This window comes from Lampetra fluviatilis, chromosome 18 (genome assembly GCF_964198595.1).
Source record: "Lampetra fluviatilis chromosome 18, kcLamFluv1.1, whole genome shotgun sequence".
Taxonomy (NCBI): domain Eukaryota; kingdom Metazoa; phylum Chordata; class Hyperoartia; order Petromyzontiformes; family Petromyzontidae; genus Lampetra; species Lampetra fluviatilis.
Genome location: NC_136292.1, coordinates 7,239,016 through 7,259,591, shown reverse-complemented (window position 1 = coordinate 7,259,591; position 20,576 = coordinate 7,239,016). Strand labels below are relative to the sequence as shown.

The window sequence follows — 20,576 nt, the reverse complement described above, 5'->3', positions numbered from 1 at the left end:
AGTGACCCCACTTATGCGATTGTGACTGACAAGTGACCGATGGGAAGTTCCACGAATGTGGCAAGCTCACAGTCAAAATAAAAAAAAATCATCCTATCTGCGAACCCAGTCGCATGTTTGATTAACATGACTTCTGACTAGACCAAAAAGGTCTACAACATTAGAGGATTTGCACACTTCAATAAATGCTGCTGGATACTGGGAACGCCAACAGGCCAATGGAATAATAGTATTTATTATTTATATGTGGAGACAGAACAGAGTTCTGCTAACATGCTTTTAAGTATGTGGGGCGCTTTTGTCTGCAAATGTCAAACACTGTTCCAATTTTATAAGCATGAAAAAGCACGCGATTGAAGGACTGTGCCATGAGCATAATAATGGATGTTATCAGTGATTTAAAACATTGTTCCATTACGAATGCTTTCATGCATAAATGTACGAAAACTAGAAAATTTAATATATAGGCCACCAAAAATTATAGCCCAGAGGCCGATTGATATCAGTCATAGGACAGGCTCGGCACAGATTTCTGCATTTGCTTTGAGAACTGCGCCAAACGCTGACAAATGCACGGCCCCCATCAGTGAACCAAGTGATCCACACCTCCCATGCAGTGTGACGCCAAAGCTTTTCGAAGTTGCAGTAGTTCGGTCACTGCTAGATGAGGCACCTCCCCGTGCTGGAGGGGGTTGTTTGATCACACTTCACCACGCTGGTCAGTGGGGGGGTCGGTGAAAGAGGTTGCGTGGGAGCGAGCCCAGGACCGCTACTGATGTCAGCCGTGGCCGGGATTCAAACTCAGGCTCGCCGGGTTCGTGGCGCTATAACCGGTGGCGCCACCAGCCCAGTACAGTGTATAGTGCGGGAGTGCAAATAAAGACACTCCATAAGACAGTCCGTCATCTTTAAATGACAAACGACAGAGAGCATTCCACTCAGGGCGTTGTATAAAAGCAGACACGCGGACCCAAGCAGACCTCTGCTCGGCACCATAAACCTATATATAGCAGGCTGAACAAAGTTAAATATTGTGCTTACACACAGATCCCGTCGCTTATATACACGCTATGTAGAAATGATGATGAAGGTGGTACCCTGCAACTAATTGCTTGTTCACACGACCGCTGGCCAAAGTGGCTTTCCCCACTCGGGAGACTCGAGGGAGCCCCATCTCGAGGACATTTAGGGCCTGCTCTTCCACCTCCAGCCAAACCGTCTGGGAAGAGTTGGACGTACATTGTGTTTTGTACTTCACCAAACGGGGTGACCAACTCCTTGCAGCCACCGGTTGCCGCTGCGTTCCCCACAACGTTCAAATAGTTACACCTTTGAATTGAATCGCGCACCATTCATCGAATCGTTGGGGGAGGGGAGAGCGAGGGGTGGATGGTTACACCTCTGCCATGTTTGACAAAGGCTTCTCTCATGGTCCTACACAGAGGGGTCAGAAGCGGGGGTGTGGGGGCGGATACAAAAGGGGGTCACAGGGCTGCCTGTAACCCCGAGATCCTACACACACACACAGGGTCCCTTCACCTCCTCCATGCCGGAGTGTCCATTACTGCTTGTACATGACACCTGAATTGAACATCTCTATCTCGCTTATCGCTGGCCTTGGTGTAAGCAAACCAAACGAAAGTTTCGCCCAAGTAAACGTCGGAGGACGTCCAGCTAGGGGAGATGGAGCGATGAATTCGGCTCCCATCCTGGGTTGATTATTACGCAACAGGAGCGTGAGATGATGGAGGCTTGAGGGAGGCCTTCATCCAGCAGTGGATTGACCATGGGACACCCGTGCAAACGAGACCGAATCTTCCTTCGAGGGATTTTCACGGTGGAATAATTTTGTAACTAAAAATATACAAATGTTTGATGATGTATGTTGAATTTCTTCCGCACCGTACGTGTCCAACCGCGCTAACCGGAGGTGCAATGATGATGATGAAAGTTTAACAGTAATTTACACTCTCTGCACACACAAAGAGCTGCCCACTATAGCAACCAAAACACTGTAAGTGCTTCGAAATGTATATTCTTGGTTCTTTAGGTAAAGTCACGTAGAAGGGAAATAATAAAATAATAAAAATAAAACAGAATACAAATTCTCACGACGTTTAGATTGCAACACAAGCAATCATCATAAGGTGCGAAACCCACAGCAAGAAAATTTTAGCTGAAATGGAAATGCTTTCCACTGTCATCATTAGCAGCAACATCGTAAACATTCAGCATTTCAGCAGATAAGAGCATCATTGGTGCCCCAGGGTCAAGTAAGTGACACCAGCACAGTGTAAAAGAGACCGAAGATATTAAAACAGAGCTACTGTACAATCAATTACGCAGTCACCACCATCGTGTAAAGTCCTAACCAGAGGTCGCAACCGGCTACCCGATACCCGTACCCTACCCGATACCCGTACCCGGCCGGGTACGGGTACCCGTTTGCGACCCTGGTGCGGCCGGGTAGGGGTACGGGTAGGCCGTGAGTCACTGATGAGTAACTGTTTGTCACTCATTTCCCAACGTCTTGTCTCTTCTCACAATCCAAGTTCCTAGAATCAACCCACCTGCGCCTGCAACATGGCTTCATCCCAGAGGTCGCAATCAGGTACCCGTACCCTACCCGTACCCGGGTACCCGTTTGCGACCCTGGTGCGGCCGGGTACGGGTAAGGAATCAAAACCCGTTTGCGACCTCTGATCCTAACTCAGGCGAGATTTAAAATACATCATCATCAATATTTTAATTATCTGTAGCAGCACTGCTATCTCTCCACCACTATACCATTGAAAATATTAAATGCGAATGCAACTTCGCTGCCACGTTCATTAACACTATCATCATCACCTTCATTGTAACCAACACCGTTATAATCACCATCATGATTACCACCATCATCACCTTCATTGTAACCATCACCGTTATAATCACCATCATGATTACCATCATCATCACCTTCAATGTAACCATCACCATTATAATCACCATCATGATTACCACCATCATCACCTTCATTGTAACCATCACCATTATAATCACCATCATGATTACCATCATCATCACCTTCATCGTAACCATCTCCATTATAATCACCATCATGATTACCACCATCATCACCCTCATTGTAACCATCACCATTATAATCACCAGCATGATTACCACCATCATCACCGGCTAGGATTTTTATTATCGAGGTGAGAGATCTGTGGCGAGATGCGAGATGAGTGGACCACGACCACATCATCATTCACATCACCGACATCAACCACCGTGATCATCAAGCGCCATAACGCACCACAACCACCATCATCTTTGTCATCTACACTTTAAAGCAAGGCTCACGGTGAGACTGGTAACAACAACACACCACGGCAATCATCACCAACACCATTCACCATTCACAACCGAGCACTGTACAGACCCCCCACGTGTAGGGGTGGTGGGGGGACCCCGGTTCCCTGGGAACTTTTAACCCCTTCAAGGGGACCTCAACCCCATTCAAGGGGACCTCAGAGAGAGCGAGAACGCACCATGGAACCCCTCTACGATGCTGGCGAAGGGGGACAATCCGTGGCTCAGGGGGATACCCAGGGAGAGAGATACTCGTGAACTCGTGGCAACTTGAGAGGAACTTTGATACAACTTTGTGGGAACAATGCCGGTGACCCGCGCCAGTACCGGGGGGGGGGGGGGGGAGATTGAAGGGACGAGGGGACCGTGGACACAACAGGGGGGGGGACCCCTACGGGACCCCAATGAGACCCCGATGGGACCCCTACGGGACCCCAATGGGACACCGCAGGATATCCAAAGCGGACACAAACACGAGAGCTTCACGAGGAACCGCAAGACGACCCAAATAACCCCCAAGGAGACGCCGAGGGGACCCCCAAATCGCCTCAAGGAGGGGGGGGGTCCGTGGAGATAGACAAAGAGGGACTCACCCGCGTGGGCTCCGGCCAGGACGCAGAGCAGCAGTAACAGGGCGCCCGGTAGCCTCATGGCGGAGGCGGGTGGCGAGGGGATGACCCGGGTGGTGGTGGTAGACGGGGTGGTGGTGGGTGGTGGTGGTGGACGTGGTTGTGGTGGTGGTGGAGGGGACGATGCGGCCAGGCCCTCGCTCCCGGGGTCGCCGCAGTAATCTTTGCCCTGGCGGCCACGAGGAGGCGTCCAGAAGGGGGCCCGGGGTCGTCCGTCTCCTCCGTGTGCCCCTGGCTGGGGTTCCCCGGTCTCCCTCGCCTGGCAGAGACGAGGAGGCTGAGGCTGCTGTGGTAGTGGCGGCTGTGGTAGTGGCGGCTGCTGTCTGCACCTTCACCCACCCCCTCCACCACCACCACTACCACTCGGTTCAATCGCAAACCTCTACCCCGAGCTCCTCCTCCTTCACTTCTCTTCCTCCTCCTCTTCCTTTACCCCTCCTCCTCCTGCTGCTGCTGCTTCGCTTTTGTGCCCGCGAGCTTCTTTTGTCTCTCCCCGCGCTTTCTCTCTACCCCCCACCCCACTTCTCTCTCTCTCTCAACGGGGTCTCTTGGTCCCCTAAGCCGCAGTTCTGGGCCCCCGGTTCTCAGTCTTTGGTCCCTGGGTCGCGTCGTAATCTCGGGGGTTCACGGGGAGTGAGGTGAGGGGGGGGTCATCCACGGCGCTAGCAACGAACGGGGGGGGGGGGGTCCCACATCCCATCCAGATTGGGACTTGGATCAGAACATTCGCAGTTCGCCGATTCGATCCTTGAAACAAAATTCGGTTCTGAACAGAACGAGACAACGAACCAGCAACAGAGCCAGATTTAATTAAGAGACTTGGCCCCGTTCGTTTCCGAACTTTAAAAACCCCACAACAACCACAATAATCCCGGTCTGATCTGCACCCTGACCCGGTTCGCGAGAGACTCGAGGACTTTTTTCAGAACCAAATCGTCGCCAGATCCGAACCGAGCCGGGCCACAGGCCTCGTGGCACCCCCCACAGCCCCCCCCCCCGCGTTGCCATGACACCCCCACAGCCCCCACCCCTCCCCCCGCGTTGCCATGACACCCCGGAGCCCACGGAACTGTGAATGAGAGCTCTCTATTCTTGTACGAGCGCTGCGCCGTGGCACCGCCGCCGACTGGGCATGAGTGTGACTCGCGTTGCATGCAAGTGCCTCTGGTGGTGTTTATCCGAGTAGTTAGGTGGTTTGGTGGCTTATGGGTTGTTAAGTTGTCAGTTGTGAAAGTTGTGAGGCGATCGTCACCTTCGGCGGTGGGGAATTATCCTGCCGCCATTTCCGCGGCGGCGGGTCGCCTTTTATAGGCGAGGCCGCGTCCTGACGTCACCGCACCTTCATTTCCACTCGCCAATCAGGGAGTCCGCTGCTAAGCCTCGCGACGATGCCCATTGGTCAAGACGGAGGCGGGGGAGATGTTTTGAGGGGTGGGCCGATGGGCGTGGTTAAGTTAAGTGGGGGGGGGGGTGTCGAGGCGAACCGCGTGGCTTGAGGTCTTGAAAGTTTAAGTTCACACCCCAGCACTGTGTCACTGCTCAGATAATATAAATTATTTTTATTTTACCATGTAAAGCCGACTGAGATAGAAGCGACCTGGCCACAAATGATAGATGCATGTGTTTACACGGGGTTTTCTCGCGAGAGGTGTAAGTCCATCTTTGCCGATCTGCAAATTTAACATATTGTAAAATAACTACCAAAATCAAGATTGAACTGCTATCACTTTTATCGGCATCCATATTTCCAATTGCCGAAGCCGTCCGAGGCTGATTCCCGGAATAGATGACCCCACCATGACTGTTGTGGGGTCGCGGGTGGTTGGCGGACTGTGCAAAATATTTCATGATAAATTAACCCCTGCCCAAGACAATGAATTGTGATAAGCCATCACCTGTGTAGAGGCCATATCAAGATTAAATACAGTAAATACATTTTTAGTGGTCCCATACTCTTCTAAATAACACTACGATGGTTCTAATTCCACGGACCCATACAACTGCCAAAATAATAACAAAAACAAATGGTTTCTAGAGCTTGGACGAGTCTTGAGAATTTTTTTTCAGGATGCTTCTGTCACCGGTTGTTTTGTAAGTTCCAGTGTTGTGTGTGGAAGCAGAGGCATCGTTACTTCTGGACGAAGGCTAAGTCATCAGCCATCTCCCATGGCCTCGCCATGCAACAATCTGTTCCTGTTGTGTGCGAGCAGACCTCATCGCTCCGTTTCTACAACGGCTGTCTTCTCGCAGACCTCCCTCCTTTGCTATTCCATTGTCCATCTCGGCCATCATATTTTATAGCACTGTAACATTGGGTGCTTTCCGAAATCGTGGTAGGAGAAATTAAAGCATGAACGTAAATGGAGAAGGTATTGATCATCTCAGATTTACTGCTAACATACAAATCGATGGAAATTAATTCCAGGAAATGAGTGAAAGCCTTAATTAAGATGCTGTATATTTGGGCTCAATGTTTATATGCGTGAAAAATCACGTACACGTTCACTAAACGAGGATATCAGCTGGATGGACATCTAGAAAACATACCTCGGGAAATGTTGAAGGTTTAAACCAGTACCCACAAAAAAAACAAGCACATTGGTGACACCGAAAGTTCCACACAGGTGGATTAAATAATCCAGTGCTAGACTTCCATCTGATCACCTTCCACCACTAGTGTTCAGGGTAACGCTGAAATCCAGGATTCTTGGGAGAATCCTATCTCGAGGTGAGGGGGGTCATAAGGGGCTGGGTGACCTCTCTGGAGATTAAAAACCAACACACTCTCCTTGATTAAGTGGAGACGACGAGCCCCCATTAGTTTGGCCCCGGGTCGGGGAGCACGGCAATTTGAAGTTGGAGCCGCCGCGAGGGTGACAGATGAGCCTGGCTCTGCCACACGCTCATAACGAGCACCCAGGAGCGAGATCAGAACGCTTCCGCTCGTGTTCATTATGGACACCTGGAAACACCCATCCAGCCACGACCGCACAGCACAAATTTCAAGAGCGTCGGTGGCCATCGGGGGATCCGAGAGCCCATAATGACCACGAGTGTGATTCTCAGCCACAGTTCGCATCAGTGGTGAGTGATCTAAATGGGTCCCGGGTAGTACCCCCCATTCACCAACCCGCACGGAGCAGTGTGAAGTATGGTCAAACACCACAAAGGTGGCCGGGTGGCTCGAGAGATTAGAGCACAGAGCCAGCACGACTGAGACTCCTGGAAGTCAAATCCATGTTCACGCTGCCTGTAATTACACTTGGGCTGTCAAGTGTAGGGAGTTGATAGTGTCCTAGAAACACTTAGCAACCCACGGTTATATATTTTAAGATAACGCATTCAAGCACCATTAGAACACTGTACGATCCACTTTTCATGCTAATTGTATCACCTCCCCACTGACGAGAGGCCAGATAATTAATATCCAAATTCATTTTTTTACAGCCACGTAATCCGCACTCTCAACAAATGCCTACTACTCTGTAGACGGTGAAATTGTGTCGGCTATGAAGATTTCTCAGGGCAGCCCTCAATTGAAATACACTTTATCAGGGTGTGGGGAAACACACAAATGATCTTCAAAGAACGGTTTTATTAAATAGCTTTGTTTAATGCGACGCATGGCGCTGAGCGGGCGTGCTGCCCAGCAGTCAGTAAGGTACAAAAATGAGGACACAGAATACACGAGAGAACACAGCGCTGTCTCAACTCTATGCAGAGCCCGGTGCACATGGGGAAGAGGGGCCCGAGAGACAGACACAGAGACACGAACTCACACAGAAATGGCCACAGATACACAGATTGACAATGAGAAACACAAAGAAACAAAGACGTCAAGAGATGTACAATTAGACCCAGAGACAGAAATAGAAAAACACAATGAGACACAATAAACAAAGAGAGCAAGAATCAGCGATCGAAACATAAAAAAAACACGGAGACACAGATACACAAATAAACACACGCAGGCACGAAGTAACATTAGGCATGTAACAACGCATAGATTCATCAATTCACCTTGATTGTTACGCTCAAGATATATGGAATCACGAGTACAATAATCCATTATCTCCGATGCGTATGTGATGTATGCAATCGGTTTATGTAAACTCTGCAGCCACTGCAGTCGGCTACAATCACCAACGTGCCAATACAAATCGTCGTCGATTCTCAGGTTTCAAATCATGACCCTCGAATTGCGATAATCCTTCGAGTCGCAAGGATGGGGAGATGGGGGAGGCGAACCGTTACATGCCCAAGAGAGACAAATCATTTTGGGTCCCCTTAAAGGAAGCGCTGTGAGCCCGCCGCACAGCTGTAAAAATGGCACTGCACGTACGCACGGGGAGGGCAGTTGTTCCTCTGGAGCGGAGAGAGCATCCACCACGCAAGGAGTACGAGAGAGGGAAGTGGAAAAGGCTCTGCGCCCAATTAATACTGCAATCTCCAAAGTCAATCAATCAACGCGGTGGCGGATGTGTGCAATTAACCCTACGGATTACAAAAAAATCAAGGATATATAAAGTCTTCGGTATTATAAGTGTTTGTTTCTTACAAAAAGGTTATGAGACTAAATGTAAAGTAGTGTAGTGTGGTGGCGTCGTGGTGGCGTAGTGCAGTGTCGTGAGTAGAGCTGGATCTTTCAACACTCGGCAACTTGCCCGTCGTCTTTGCCTTCGTACAGCAACTTGGTGGCCTAAAGACGAGACGCGTTGCCCGAATGAAGCACCATCACTGCGAGGATGAACCTCACTCATTAGTACTGCACTGGCACCTTGGCCAACGCCGCGCTCGCTACAACATCGCCACATTGTCAGCAAACTCGCCACCACAATCACTACCATCGCCATCACAATCATTACGAGCACCATCTTGCTACAGCCACCACAACCACCACAATCACCATTACCACATATATCACCAACACCATCCCAATTATCAACAACAGCAGCAACTGCAACAACAACCATAATTCGCCAAGAAGTGATGGTAATGTGACCACAGAGCTTGTGCCAAGCTAGGTGCACTCTTAAGCAGGAGGTCACGGAACAGACTCCGATGATCGGGGTTGACTGAGACACACCAGCAGTGCCCCCGCCCCCCCCCCCCCGTGGGTGCGCGTGCCACGTACCCTGTGCATGGCGGAGAGCCACAGCGACGCCTGCTTGCGGTCGTCGCTGTACTCGGGCACGCGCAGGGAGAGGCAGCGCAGGGCGGCCTCCCCTGGCACCGAGTAGCGCAGCGCCATGCCCACGAGCCGCCCCCCTCCACTGCCTGCACAAGATACAGGTCGACAAAACACAAAGACACGTAGATACAGGTAGACAAACACACAGACACGCAGAAGCGGTGGTGTGGCCAGAACCACGCCCAGCCATCTTTGTCTCCCCAGTGCTGAAGTTTACATACAACACCAGGTACTCTTTTAAGGCTGAATCTACCTACAGGAGGCCCAGAACTGGTTCAGATATTCATCACCGATGTTGGTTGTGAGCGGGAATTGAGCTCTGGTCACTGGGTTTGTAGTGCGGTACTCTAACCACGAGACTATTGCTCCACCCAAAATCATCCTACGCACACACGTAAAGACACGTGTGTCTGCCATTCACACAATTCACCACTTATTGTGGACATCCATTCTGATTAAATTGTCGTGATTCAGGGTCACGATTCATTTTAAGAATGAATTCTGTTTTGCCTCATTTGCACCGTCTCGCTTATTCCGTCTAGCTCGCCTAAGAGAAGTGGGCATGGGCGTGGGCAGGACCTGTCCAACGAGACCGAGTGGCAGCCAGGGGTGGAAACACATCCAAGAGGTCATCCACCAGGGAGACAGAGTAATGAAATCAGCTGATGTGCATGTGCTAGATGTATTACATTGTAGAATTATGAGCTAAAAAAATACAAATAATGTAAATGTTACTTGCCATATATCCCAATGCTGAAAAAATACCTGCAGATTACTGAATTGGGATCACATACAGCAGCAACATCGCCCCTCACTGCGAAAACTTGGCAGGACCCTCCTGTGACGAACAAGTGTATGTATAGTGATGAATAATAATGCTGAGGGATGGCGACGGCTTGGGGGAGCCCTCACCCAGCAGTGGATTGATGACGGCTGACGATCACTAAGATGATGAAAGGGAAGAACCAATCGTTACTCGCCCATCAGTCACAGTAATGAACCCTACACCTTGTCCTGCTCCGTACAGGTTCCTGGAGGTGCTGGCTAACACCACCTCTCCACACCGGCCCCCATTACCCCTAATAGACCTCGTTAGGGAGGGGATTGCTGCTGCGTGACCTTGCACGAAGCTCCTGGTGCTTCATCATCGAGCCCGACAAGCGGCGATAATGAGACACACGGAGGCTTTGGGCAGGGGTAAGATTTGAGTGCCATGGGGGACAGCACGCTGTTAATAGTGCATGTGCCCGCGTGAAGAGGCCGGCCGGCTCGGAGGTTGCACGGCATTGAGCTGGCACCACCGAGAACCTGGGTTTGAATCTGGGTTTCACCCAATGATGATTTAACCGGGTTCTCAAGTGTAGTTAGTTGATAGTCTCTGACCAGTCACCAATCACTTGACACACGTTAAATAGAAAACCTGTTATATTGAATCTAATCGTGCACTTAATTTGGAAAATTCCGGTTCCTGGAATTAAAAATATCGATGCGACTTGTCCTATGGCCAACATTATTCTCTACCATGCGAAACAAAGGTCATAACTGGGATCTCTGGGAAGGCCATCATTCAACAGCAGATAGATCAAGGCTGATTATATATGTGTATAGGTATTTCAACATTTGTGTATGTGTATGCATAGGGTATGTAAATTTGACCACCTATTGTAGATGCTCGTAAACAGTGGTTGTCCACAGAGTATGTGGGCTACACAGGAGATCGTGGTCAATGTATGTAGGAACAGTCCTCGACTTATGAACAGGTATGTTCTATTTGTTCGTATCTCAAAATTTAATTATACATAGTGTTATAAAATGCCTTAGGCTTCAACAAAAAAGGGAAGCATTGTTAAACTTATAAATAAGAATAAATATTGTACATTTGCATGTAATAAATACTGTATAGTAAATCAAATAAAACATAAAATGAAGTAACATGCAAAGAAAAAGAAATTATTCTTATTTTCACTTTGAGTTCTGATGCTGGCTTGTCACGCGGAATCTGGGACTCATTACATGTCGCAAAGGATCGCTCCGCCGAACAAAATAGTTCCGTGGTTCAGTTTGTAAGTACGACTGAACATTCGCAAGCTGGAAGGTCAAAAATAATAACATCTTATGACGGTTCATTTGCAAGTGCGGATGTTCGTAAGTCGGACGTTCGTATCTCGGGGACTGCCTGCATATGTTTGCACGTGATTGATTATGATAATGATGACGAAGAGGGCTGGCACAGTAAAGACGCTGATTAGCAGAGTGAAGAAGTGAAGATGTGAAGTGAAGGGAGCTGTCAGCGGCGATGATGGGGATGTTACCGTCCGGCGAGCCGGGCTCGGTGTGGCCCTCCACCCCAGCGATCCGGCACACCTCCACTGCAAAGTGCTCCCCGTCTCCATCCAGAAACACGTGTCTGCCCAGCAGAGCGACCAACCTCACCCAGTTAGCACTCCGACACCAAGACCACAAACGCAACTACAAGAAACACAGCCCAATGCAGATTTATATAACACAGCGTCCATAAATGCGGCTGCATCTCTGGACACTATACAGAAACAATGGGCATATTCATATTGTACAGTAAGGCAGTTGTAGGTCTCTGTGAGTGTATGGGTCTCAAAGTGAGTCGGCCTCTATGTGCAGTCCATTTGTCTGTTTTGTGAGTATGGGTCTCTCTATACGTGGTTAATATAGCATCTAAATGCATCTCAAGGAACTGTACATGAATAGGGTAGGCATGCAGTGATCCATGCAATGTGCATGGGTGAGCGGGTGAAGGGGTGAGCCGGTGAGCGGGTTAACAGGTGCGTGGGTGCAAATCCCACCTGTGGTCGTTGGAGAGGCGGCCGTTCATGGTCAGGCTGGTCGAGTTTGGCTTTTCAACCGACACCATGAACGTGGTTCCTGCAGCCACAAGCGCAAGCCACAAACACACCAGGGTTGACACCAGCATGGAAAAGTGAGAGAAGTGGCAGTGAGCATCGTCGAGTCACAAGGGAGTCGCATACCTGTGAACCGCTTATCAGTACCTACCTTATTACAGACCAATTCAGACCTTATTTGTCACCCCTGCCCTTATAAATCTCAACATTCATCCTACAAAGTCCCATCGCAAGGGAGAAACACAAACTAAGACAAAAAAAATTGCCCGTATTGAAATGGCTGTACTCCATATTGACCTGAAAACTCAATTTCCCTGTAGAAGAGTGTGGGTAAACCGTATGGGTTGACAGTGGAAGGAGGGATAACTTATAAGCCGCGATGAGACCACGGGTGAATAAAGTTGAAGTGCAAATTTTAAACAAGGCTGCGGAAATGTTGTTCGGCTCAATCAGGGTCATTATCCAAAACGTTGTCTATTTTCTATAGATTTTTTTTCTCTTTTCGGGCAGTGTTATCTACAAAGGTGTCCAGTCTTTATTATTTATGCTTGTGCACCACTGCCATGAGTCTCACACGCACAAATGTTGTTAGGCAGGGAAGGACGCTGGGTCAAATCTAAGTTGTCCTGTCTCGTAGTATGCATCACGTGTCTTGCACATCGCCTCATTTGCTCATTCGAGATCATTCTACCGCTCGTCCCAGGGTTAGGCAATATTTGGCAGCGCCATCGCTCACCGGCGAGCAGGACCTTCAGGTGGCGCTCGTAGAAGTCGCCCTCGCGCTGGGAGAGCCCGGCACAGGTGCCACACTGCCGCACGGGGTCCACGAAGGACATGCGCGGCAGCGGCGCCTTGCGCCCGCAGCATCGGTCGCAGAAGCAGCGGCCGCAGCGCCGGCAGTGGTGCTGATGAGCGGCGCACGAGGGACGGGGTTCGTGTCGGGATGCGAGGCAACACGCGGGTCAAGACAACAGGACAAGGAAGCCAAATCACGCATACGCTTGGAATTCGCATTTGTCCGCTGGAGGATTTAATTTGCGAGAATGGTTGGGCTCGCGCAGTGCGTGTTAAGGAGCAGCATGTCCGTAAGTCGCGATGAGACCACGGGGCTCAGTGGTATTTCTCAGAGGGAAAAGGCAACACTTTTATCAATATGGCTGGGTTTCTCTAGGGTTACGTCCCAAATTGCAACAAAACTTTCCACCAAAGTTTCTACTAAAGTTTTTTAAATTTTGGATCAATGTAATGTATTATAGTGCCACCCTCCGTTAGTCGGATATACAGAATATGTAAAGGCTTTCAACGTTAGTTGTCAAGCATTAGCAAGATATCCAGTCGTATAGCCTTCATAGACTGCTGGTGTATGAGCTGTTAGCGAGCACTGAAGGCTGGCACAGTGCACAAAGGGGTGGTGTGGCCAGCACCACCCTGGGCCGCCTTTTTTCTCTGCTGCACTGATGTTTACACAGTGTATCCACAGCCCGCTGGGTGTGGGAAAGCCTCGCATCCAGCAGTGGATTGACCAAAAGTACCATGCACTTTCACATGCACACTCGCATGCAGAGCTCGTGTTGAGGTGAACCAATTGGGCCGTGGGGTTGCGAATAATTACCTTGCGCGTGAGGAAGTCGAACTTGGCCTCGCACAGCATGCAGCGCGTGCACTGTGGGGAGACGAGATATCAACATCAGCTGTGACCTATCCACTGCTGGATGAAGGCCTCCCGCAAGCCGGCGGCATTCCTCATGGTCCTGTGATGTAACAATGATTTGAGTTTGATAGGGCCACCCTCCTTTACGCCGGGGACGTCTCGGGAGCGCTGTACACGCGAGAAGAGACTTTTACACCGCACCTCATACATTTTAAATAACACCCCCAGTGGCAGCTGTCCCTACACGGCACAATGCGACACAGCATCTGGCCTGCAGGCGGGTATTATTCTGCCAATAGCGGGCGATGATTAAACTCGGGTAGTCAGGTCCACAGCAATTTATTGTTATTTGGCGCTCAGGTCCAGCGAGTTCATGTGCAGGTCGGGTTTCGGTTAGGCGAGGCCATAGGGTCAGGGGACCTTAGCCAAATAACAAAGTGAACATTTTTTTTTTATCAGGGAACGCCCACCGAGCTATTCGCTATTTTTCCAGAGGCGACCTGGCCACACATGATAGCTGATAGAGGTGGCTTATATCGTGACATGTGGGAATTAATAGTAGCAGGCAAACACATCTAAGCGCTTGTTTTTCCAGGTCCTTTGGCAGAAACCGGCGGACTTCGAAAAATACGCGCCTCACAAACACACGTACGTCAATAACACTGGCCTTGAAGGAAAACACATGTATAATAAACGACGTTTCGGGAACTGGCCCTGTTTGCTACGATCATTACCCAAAGTGTCACCAATTGGCCCTCGTCTCTGCGGCGAGGAAGCCCCTTGACCCTGTGTTATTGTCAAATGTCCGTCGAGTTTCACGTTGTTTGCGAGTGCGCACCGCTCACTGCCAACGCAGTGTCAATTGCAAGCCAAGGACGTGGGGTCGGGCGAGGACAGGGAGCTTGCACAACACCACCACCCCTCACCCTCGGGGAACCCACGCCTCCCCCCTCCACCAAAACAACCACGGGGACGTCGCCAGGGCGCCTGTGCCAGGCTAGGTGCACACGGACGCGATCGCCAGCATTGCCGTGGAGACGACAGCACTGCAGTGTCATCGAAATTGGCTTCCCTTCCCCACGCACAAAAACAAGTATTTGTTTTACACATCCCACCGTCAGGCACACGCCTTTTTGGTGGGGAGGGGGGGTCATTGGCCACGAGAATTGGTCCAACACAAGCAGCAACAACAAAACAACACAAGCAACAACAACACAAGCAACAACAACACAAGCAGCAACAACACAAGCAGCAACAACAACACAAGCAGCAACAACACAAGCAACAATACAAGCAAAAACACAAGCAACAACAACACAAGCAACAACAACACAATCAGCAACAACACAATCAGCAACACAAGCAGCAACAACACAAGCAGCAACAACACAATCAGCAACAACACAATCAGCAACACAAGCAACAACAACACAAGCAACAACAACACAATCAGCAACAACACAATCAGCAACACAAGCAGCAACAACACAAGCAGCAACAACACAAGCAGCAACAACACAAGCAGCAACAACACAAGCAGCAACAACACAAGCAACAACAACACAAGCAGCAACAACAACACAAGCAGCAACAACACAAGCAACAACAACACAAGCAACAACAACACAAGCAACAACAACACAAGCAGCAACAACACAAGCAGCAACAACACAAGCAGCAACAACACAAGCAACAACAACACAAGCAGCAACAACACAATCAGCAACAACACAAGCAGCAACAACACAAGCAGCAACAACACAAGCAGCAACAACACAAGCAACAACAACACAAGCAACAACAACACAAGCAGCAACAACACAAGCAGCAACAACACAAGCAGCAACAACACAAGCAACAACAACACAAGCAGCAACAACAACACAAGCAGCAACAACACAAGCAGCAACAACACAAGCAACAACAACACAAGCAACAACAACACAAGCAGCAACAACACAAGCAACAACAACACAAGCAGCAACAACACAAGCAGCAACAACACAAGCAGCAACAACACAAGCAACAACAACACAAGCAGCAACAACAACACAAGCAGCAACAACACAAGCAACAACAACACAAGCAACAACAACACAAGCAGCAACAACACAAGCAGCAACACAAGCAACAACAACACAAGCACGGGGTGCGGTTTCGACGTTCGGTGCCTCATCAGCGAACCCACCACCCCCCCAAAAAACCACAGCCCCAGACACAAGGCGCTCTACATTCCCCAGCGCGGATAGGCAGCGCGCGTCGCCGCGCCGGCCTCTCCCATTGGCCAAGGGGTCGCGCGCGCGCCACCCAGTCGGGGCGTGGCTCGGCCCAATCGCGTGAGAGCGCGGCCTATGCGCGCTGGGGAATGTAATAGCGGAGTGGCAGAGGTAAAGAGAGAGACAGGATGGGGTTGTCTGAGGGGAAGGGGAGCGGGCCGGCGGATGTCCTCGCCTCCTTGTCGGGCACCCACGGCGGCTCGTCCAGCGCGAAGGGGCTGCCCAGCGCGTTGTTCTCGGGCACCATGCGCAGGCCGCTGGGGCTCCGCACCAGCTTCTTGGCCTCTGTCGCGGCGACCGCCCGCCCGTCCGCGGCAGAGGCCGCCATGATCGTGAGGCCTTCCCCCACCCCACCTTCCCTTAGCTCCGCCCACTTTGTTTGGCTCCGCCCACTCCAATCGCTTCCAATGCAGTGTTGGCCCCGCCCACTTGTTGATGCCCCGCCCACTTGTTGATGCCCCGCCTACTTCTGCGCTGTCCCCCTGCCCGCTTTCCCGATACTCCGCCCACTCTCCTCTGGCTCCGCCTATTCCCGGCTCCGTGAGCGTGACGTCACGACTGCCACGTGCAGTGTTGCGTTGATATCGCTACGAGAGTCATCAGCAGTTACTATGAGCAGTTCAAATTTCGATTTAAAGCCTTCGTGACTGCAGGGATTCATCTTCTTAGTTCTTTGGGTAAAGTCACGTAGAATGGAAATAATAAAATAAAAAAGATTTGTTATTTTTTTCCATGGAAATAATGAAATAATGGGGAAGATTTGCTTTCCATTATTTTATTATTTCCATTCTACGTGACTTTACCGAAGTCACGTAGAATGGAAATAATAAAGTAATAAAATGTTTTTTTTATTTTATTTTATTATTTCCATTCTACGTGACTTTACCGAAAGAACCAAGAATATGAGCAGTTCCTTTCAGAATCAGCAGTTCCTATCGGCATCAACTGTTCCCATCAACGTCATAATTTTCTATCAACAGTTGCCATGAGCATCAGCGGTTCCTTTCAGCATCGGCAGCTTCCTATCAACAATTCCTATCAACACCAGCAGTTTCAAGAATCGATTTTGAAAACGGTTTCCAGTGATAGTTTTAGCCTTAACGCTGTTGCTGCATTGACAGCGATGCACACGCACAAATAACAAACATACTAAACACATTCGTCAATGAAACTCTGGCCCTAAAAGGACACACGATATATAACGGCAACGTTTTTGTGCAACGGCCCTTCATAGCATAAGAAGGGCCGTTTCTCGAAACGTCGGGCACCTGGAGACAGGAATGCTCCGAGCTCTTTTGCCACGCCGACGCTGCTCAATCTCACGCCACCTGCTGGCTTCTATCACGCATGACCGTTTCTCCAAACTATGTAACTATCCACGACATTAGTAACAATTCAACGTTAACGAATACTTCACTGTCATCATTATTACGCTTTAAATACCCAGGAAAAGCATCGGTGAGTCCCAAAACTCTGTTCCAGTGAGGGTCCTGTCAAGTAGCTTTCAATGCTTTGCATGATCCCAATTGAGTAATTTTCGGTGTATTTGATTTATTTGGCACATTGGGACCATGTCGCTGACACCCGATGGCCTTCCTCTTGCAAATAACCAGGTAATAACCAGGGCGGACGCTCGATTCAAACCGCGGAACCTCTGCGACACAAGCCTCGAACGCGCCACCGCCCATAATCGATCATGATCCTCAACATTGACGATGACGACGACGATTATAACGATGACGATGATGACGAGCACGTGCTTTAATGCACGGGCGAGCAGGCGATAAACACGTGTGTGCGTGTGAGCGCGCAGCTTATGTTAGGCCGGAGAGAGGGGGCTAAACGGACGCGGCACTGGCTGGAGGAGAATGTGAGGCTGAGTGGACTTGCCGGTGACTGGTAGCAGCGGTGCCAAGATAGGCCTCTGTGGAGGAGGTTCGTGAAGGACGCTACTGGGCAGTTGGAGGAAGTCGTCCTCCAACAACAGCGGAGGACAGAGGAGCGACGCTCAGAACATAGCGCGGAGCGCTGGGCCGCTAAAACGCAACAAGTTTGCGCAGTGTGGAACACACGTGGTGCATCTGCCAGTCATCTCAGTCGGTCAACCCATAGCGCATGGCTTTATGCCGTGACCTTCCAAGGGAGCGTTCGACACTTCACGTGGCCTAAAGGTGCACCTAGCCTGGCACAAACGCCGTGGTGACGTCACCGCCACTTAGCGGCGAACGGGAGTCGTCGTTGTTGAGCGCGCCTGTGTTAGGCAGAGAGTGTCTCGCGTAATCTGTATGTGCAGCAGGCGCCTCCATGATAATGCGAGGCGGCGGCGGCGGCGATGAGATGAGATTACGAGTGTGTGATGCTCCACGGCGCGTGTCTTCTCCTTCCTCTGCCGGCGATTGATAGCGACCTCGCCTCCCACATCAATAGCGGGGGAAAGCAGATATCATAAGCGGCACACCTCCGTTGTGTCTACACGCATACCTAAACAATTAGATTTTAAAAAATGCACACCGTATGTTTTATTCCGTTGGCATTCTGGCTTTCCAGAGCAGTCGTATCAAACAGCGTTTGTATAAAAAAAAATAACTCTGATCCGGTTTCCACCTGCTGGGTCTCATCATCATCAGCAGTCAGGGGTGTTAAACGAATGCTGCTGGCTTGGTATTAACAACTGGACGAGAAGATATTCAGCATCCCATAACCCTCCGCCATCTCCCCACCGCTCCCCTGCGATTCTACGAATTGGCAGAATTTATTGAATACGCCGTGCTGGATCGGCCGCCGCTGGAACGGTCCAACTATTACGCCGCAGATGTTGGCTGTGAGCAGGGCTGTTGTGGTGGGCACGCTGCGCGCCCCGCGAGGGATGGTGGTGGGTCCTTGGGGAAGGTTGTGGGACCGCGCGATTCCCGTGGGGATGTTTGAAGTTGGTAAATTAGACTCAGCGAGGGCGCGGGGGCCCGGGGCGAGGAACTCGCGGCGCAGATGAAATGAATGCAAAGCAGAGAGGAGACATCAGAGAGAATTGCGTGCTGGCAGCACGCAAACACACACAGGACAAAGGGCCTGAACAGACTGTAGGAGCAAGTGCTGTTAGCGAGCACCTATGAAGGCCGGAACGGTACACGAGGGGGTGGGTGGCCAGAAACCACGCCCGGCCGCCTTTGTCTCCCCAGTGGCTATGTTTACACACCGCACCAGGTACTTATTTGAGGCTGAGTCGAGCTAGGGGAGGCCCAGGAGCGGTTCAGATAATCGTCACTGGTGTTGGCCGCTCCAACATTATCATCCACACACCTAAACACAACACTATTACCCACACACCACTACAACGTGTAGACTGGAATTCGTAGCCCTGTGGATTATACGGTAGTTGTACATTCTATACATTCGCGTCACTCGACTCAAATCACCGCTCTAGATTCTGGGTGGCACTGAATCGGGCCCACGGTAACGCGGCCCAGCGGTGGCCCATTCGCCGTTTTGCTGCAGAGGGTCGCGGTTCGATTCCAGCGGCCGCCCGCGATGAATACTGCGATGTGCATATTAATAGTAGACATAAGAGGCGCCCGTCTGCTTCGCTCACAGTGCACATTACACAGATCCAGTGGCGTCATTCGCAGGAGAGGGCCGCTGTGTGGCGACGTAAATGGGTTCACATTTGCCCAATTAAAAAAATTACACCGCAAATTTACACAATCGGGATAATGCACAGCAATCATCCCCCCCCCCCTCCTGTGAACGTGTGGCAGGACCCTCCCGAATACGAGTCGTGAGATTCAGCGAGGCTTTCCTGAATCGTCACCACAGGCATGACGATTAGTCCAAATAGTGATACGCACGTGCACTTGCAGACGAGAAAAAGATCAGCTCAACAACGAGGACGATTAATTCCCTGCTGAGGCAGTGCTCATCTCCTGAGTCGGTGGTCGAAATTCCACATTCCTATGGCGGGGGAGAGTATATCTACAGGACCACCACTGCTGTCTTCCCTACAAAGCGGTTCTCACTTTCATCGATGGGCTGCGGAGTCAACCCCCAGCGAAGAATTTAACTCGCGACGTTTCAGGTGGCGAGCCTTCTTCATGGCAGAGAGAGAGAGGGACCAACACTGTTGTCCCACTTGAGGCCGACGGTGTTACTGACGGATGTGTTGATTGGTGGTTATTTGTGTTTATATCCACAACTGCCAGCGCGGGATCGCACGCGCAATCAGTTTGAGCTTCACCGATTACCCTAATGATAGATTACAGCCATTAATCGACAGTCGCCGGGTAGCGATGATGGAAGGGGGGGGTGTAGAGAGAGGGAGGGGGGTCAGTGGGGGATGCGGGGAGGGAGGGACTGACGAATCTGTGTACCCGGTGATGCATGGACACGCAGAGACCCTGGAGGATGGGGGGGTGAGGATGGGGGGGGTGAGGATGGGGGGATGAGGGTGGGGGTGAGAGGGGGGATGAGGAGGGGGAGGACCCCCCCCCACCCCGCTTCCCCATCCCTGCGAGCCGCGTGTGTGGAGAGATATTGCGACTATCCGGGATTCAATCGCAGCCCACAGATTCTCCCGACTGTTTCAATAAATATACGTAACAGAGGGGG

At 50.6% G+C, this 20,576-nt stretch overlaps 2 protein-coding genes across 3 annotated transcripts in view; both read right to left on the bottom strand.

Moving 5' to 3' along the window:
- Nucleotides 1-4,946, bottom strand: part of PTK7 (protein tyrosine kinase 7 (inactive)) — a 95,184-nt gene extending 90,238 nt beyond the window's left edge. The window contains exon 1 of the mRNA XM_078864476.1: nucleotides 3,948-4,946. Within this exon, the coding sequence (XP_078720602.1) occupies nucleotides 3,948-4,005 (58 nt within the window). The 5' untranslated portion in view covers nucleotides 4,006-4,946. The remainder of the gene's footprint in view (nucleotides 1-3,947) is intronic.
- Nucleotides 4,947-7,558: 2,612 nt separating this feature from the next.
- On the bottom strand, nucleotides 7,559-16,340 carry ZFYVE21 (zinc finger FYVE-type containing 21). Of its 2 annotated transcripts, XM_078864475.1 has the most exons (7): nucleotides 16,153-16,340; nucleotides 13,663-13,713; nucleotides 12,787-12,955; nucleotides 11,994-12,072; nucleotides 11,487-11,581; nucleotides 9,118-9,260; nucleotides 7,559-8,682 (listed from the first exon to the last, which is right to left on the bottom strand). In XM_078864475.1, the coding sequence occupies exons 1-7, from the start codon at nucleotides 16,303-16,305 to the stop codon at nucleotides 8,629-8,631; spliced, it is 744 nt and encodes a 247-aa protein (XP_078720601.1). In that variant the 5' UTR covers nucleotides 16,306-16,340; the 3' UTR covers nucleotides 7,559-8,628. The 2 variants fall into 2 exon arrangements, with proteins under 2 accessions (XP_078720601.1, XP_078720600.1); XM_078864474.1 differs by lacking the exons at nucleotides 7,559-8,682; nucleotides 9,118-9,260 and having other exon boundaries at nucleotides 11,022-11,581.
- Between the last annotated feature and the right edge of the window lie 4,236 nt (nucleotides 16,341-20,576).

Coding starts and splice junctions, on each gene's coding strand:
- ZFYVE21 (XM_078864474.1), bottom strand. CDS start 16,305: ATGGCGGCCTCTGCCGCGGACGGGCGGGCGGTCGCCGCGACAGAGGCC. Junction 12,956..13,662: donor TCGACTTCCTCACGCGCAAG/GTAATTATTCGC, acceptor GCCGCTCATCAG/CACCACTGCCGGCGCTGCGG. Junction 12,073..12,786: donor CCTGAAGGTCCTGCTCGCCG/GTGAGCGATGGC, acceptor TTGTGGCTGCAG/GAACCACGTTCATGGTGTCG.